The 1,647-nt window shown below is 65.5% G+C and overlaps 1 protein-coding gene across 1 annotated transcript; it reads right to left on the minus strand.

The window, feature by feature from the left end:
* Positions 1–300: 300 nt before the first annotated feature.
* APLNR (apelin receptor) lies at positions 301–1,440 on the minus strand. The gene has a single exon (XM_006900403.1). It carries the CDS (start codon positions 1,438–1,440, stop codon positions 301–303), a length of 1,140 nt encoding a protein of 379 aa, XP_006900465.1.
* Between the last annotated feature and the right edge of the window lie 207 nt (positions 1,441–1,647).

Here is a 1,647-nt window from a genome sequence, read left to right on the forward strand (position 1 = left end):
TATGGGCCGGTTCTGACTCCACAATGCTCAACAACAACATAACCACCCCCTGGAGAAACAGGCTGCGAGAGGCTTAAAAAGCTGTGCCGGGTCAGACCTGCAGAACAAGGGTGAGCTTGCAGCTCCCATCTCCTTCCACTTTGACCCAGACCTTCGAGCAAAGGCTCAGTTAGAGGAGGCAGGGAGCAGCACCAGGGCCCAGGGCAAGGGGCGTGAACACTCTACCTGACTTACAGAGAGCACAGAGCAAAGGCCGAGGCAGGGCGAGGAACTGTGTGGACTAAGGATCCCGGGTGGGCCCTAGTCCACCACCAGCGTCTCCTGGCTGTAGGGAATGGACTTCTCCTGCGTCTGCTCCCCTCCTTTGCCCAGGTTGGGGCCGGGCCCCTGGCTGTGGCCGGAGGAGTAGCTGGCCGACTTCTCCCCACTGCTGCCCGGCAAGGCGCCCCGGCAGCGGCGGTGACCACAGCACAGCATGGAGGCGCAGGCCTGGCGGAAGCGGGGGTCGAAGAAGGCGTAGAGGAAGGGGTTGAGGCAGCTGTTGACGTAGCTGATGCAGGTGCAGTAAGGGAAGACGTTGAGCAGGAAGAGGTCGAAGTCGCAGGGCCAGTGCAGCAGGCTGCCCAGCATGTAGAGGGTCTTGACCAGGTGGTAGGGCACCCAGCACAGGGCGAAGGTCACCACCAGCACCACGATGATGCCCAGCAGGCGCCGGCGCTTGCGCAGGCCCTCGATGCGCTCCTTGCGAAAGTGGCTGGCCACGGTCTGCGCGATGAAGAAGTAGCAGGTGAGCATGACGGCGAAGGGCACGGCGAAGCCCACGGCGGTGGACGAGACGCCCAGGCCCACCTCCCAGGCCCACTCGGAGCTCGCGGGCGCCACCAGCGAGTAGTCCATGTAGCACTGCACGCGGGTGCTGTTGTCCAGGTCGCCCGTGGCGCGGAACACCAGCACCGGCGCGGCCAGCAGCGCAGCCAGAGCCCAGAGCAGCGCGCTGGCCGCCGCCCCGCCGAGCCGCAGCCGCAGGCGCGCACTGGCCACCGGCCGCACGATGGCCAGGTAGCGGTCCAGGCTCAGGCCCGTGAGGCAGAAGACGCTGGCATACATGTTGACGAAGATGAGGTAGCTGCTGAGCTTGCAGGCGAAGGCGCCAAAGGGCCAGTCGTAGTCCCGGTAGGTGTAGGTGGCCCACAGCGGCAGGGTGACCACGAAGGTGAGGTCGGCCACGGCCAGGCTGGCGATGAACACGTCAGCCGAGCGCCTCTTGTCGCGGCCGCTCCGGAACACGGTCCAGAGGACCAGGCCGTTGCCCGTGGTGCCCAGGAGGAAGACCAGCATGTAGATGGCCGGGATCAGGGCCCCCGAGGACTTCCACTCCGAGTACTCGCATTCCGACTGGTTGTCCAGCCCCCCGTAATAGTTATCAAACTCGTCCTCCATGCTGGGAAGCTGGGGAGAAGGCCAGCAAGCCGGGGGTGGGGGGACCCCCCTGGGTACCAGCTCAGGGACTGGGTCACCCAACTCAGCAGACGCCCCCTAGCTGGAGCCTCAGAGGATGTGGACAGAGCCCTGCGCTGAGTGGGGACCGGCTCCCTCCAGATGGACCCGAACCCCGAGGGTGTCTCTCATCTGCAGCCCTGCTCCACC

The sequence above is a fragment of the Elephantulus edwardii genome, unplaced genomic scaffold, assembly GCF_000299155.1.
Source record: "Elephantulus edwardii isolate Elephantulus edwardi_28Jun2011 unplaced genomic scaffold, EleEdw1.0 scaffold00284, whole genome shotgun sequence".
Lineage (NCBI taxonomy): Eukaryota > Metazoa > Chordata > Mammalia > Macroscelidea > Macroscelididae > Elephantulus > Elephantulus edwardii.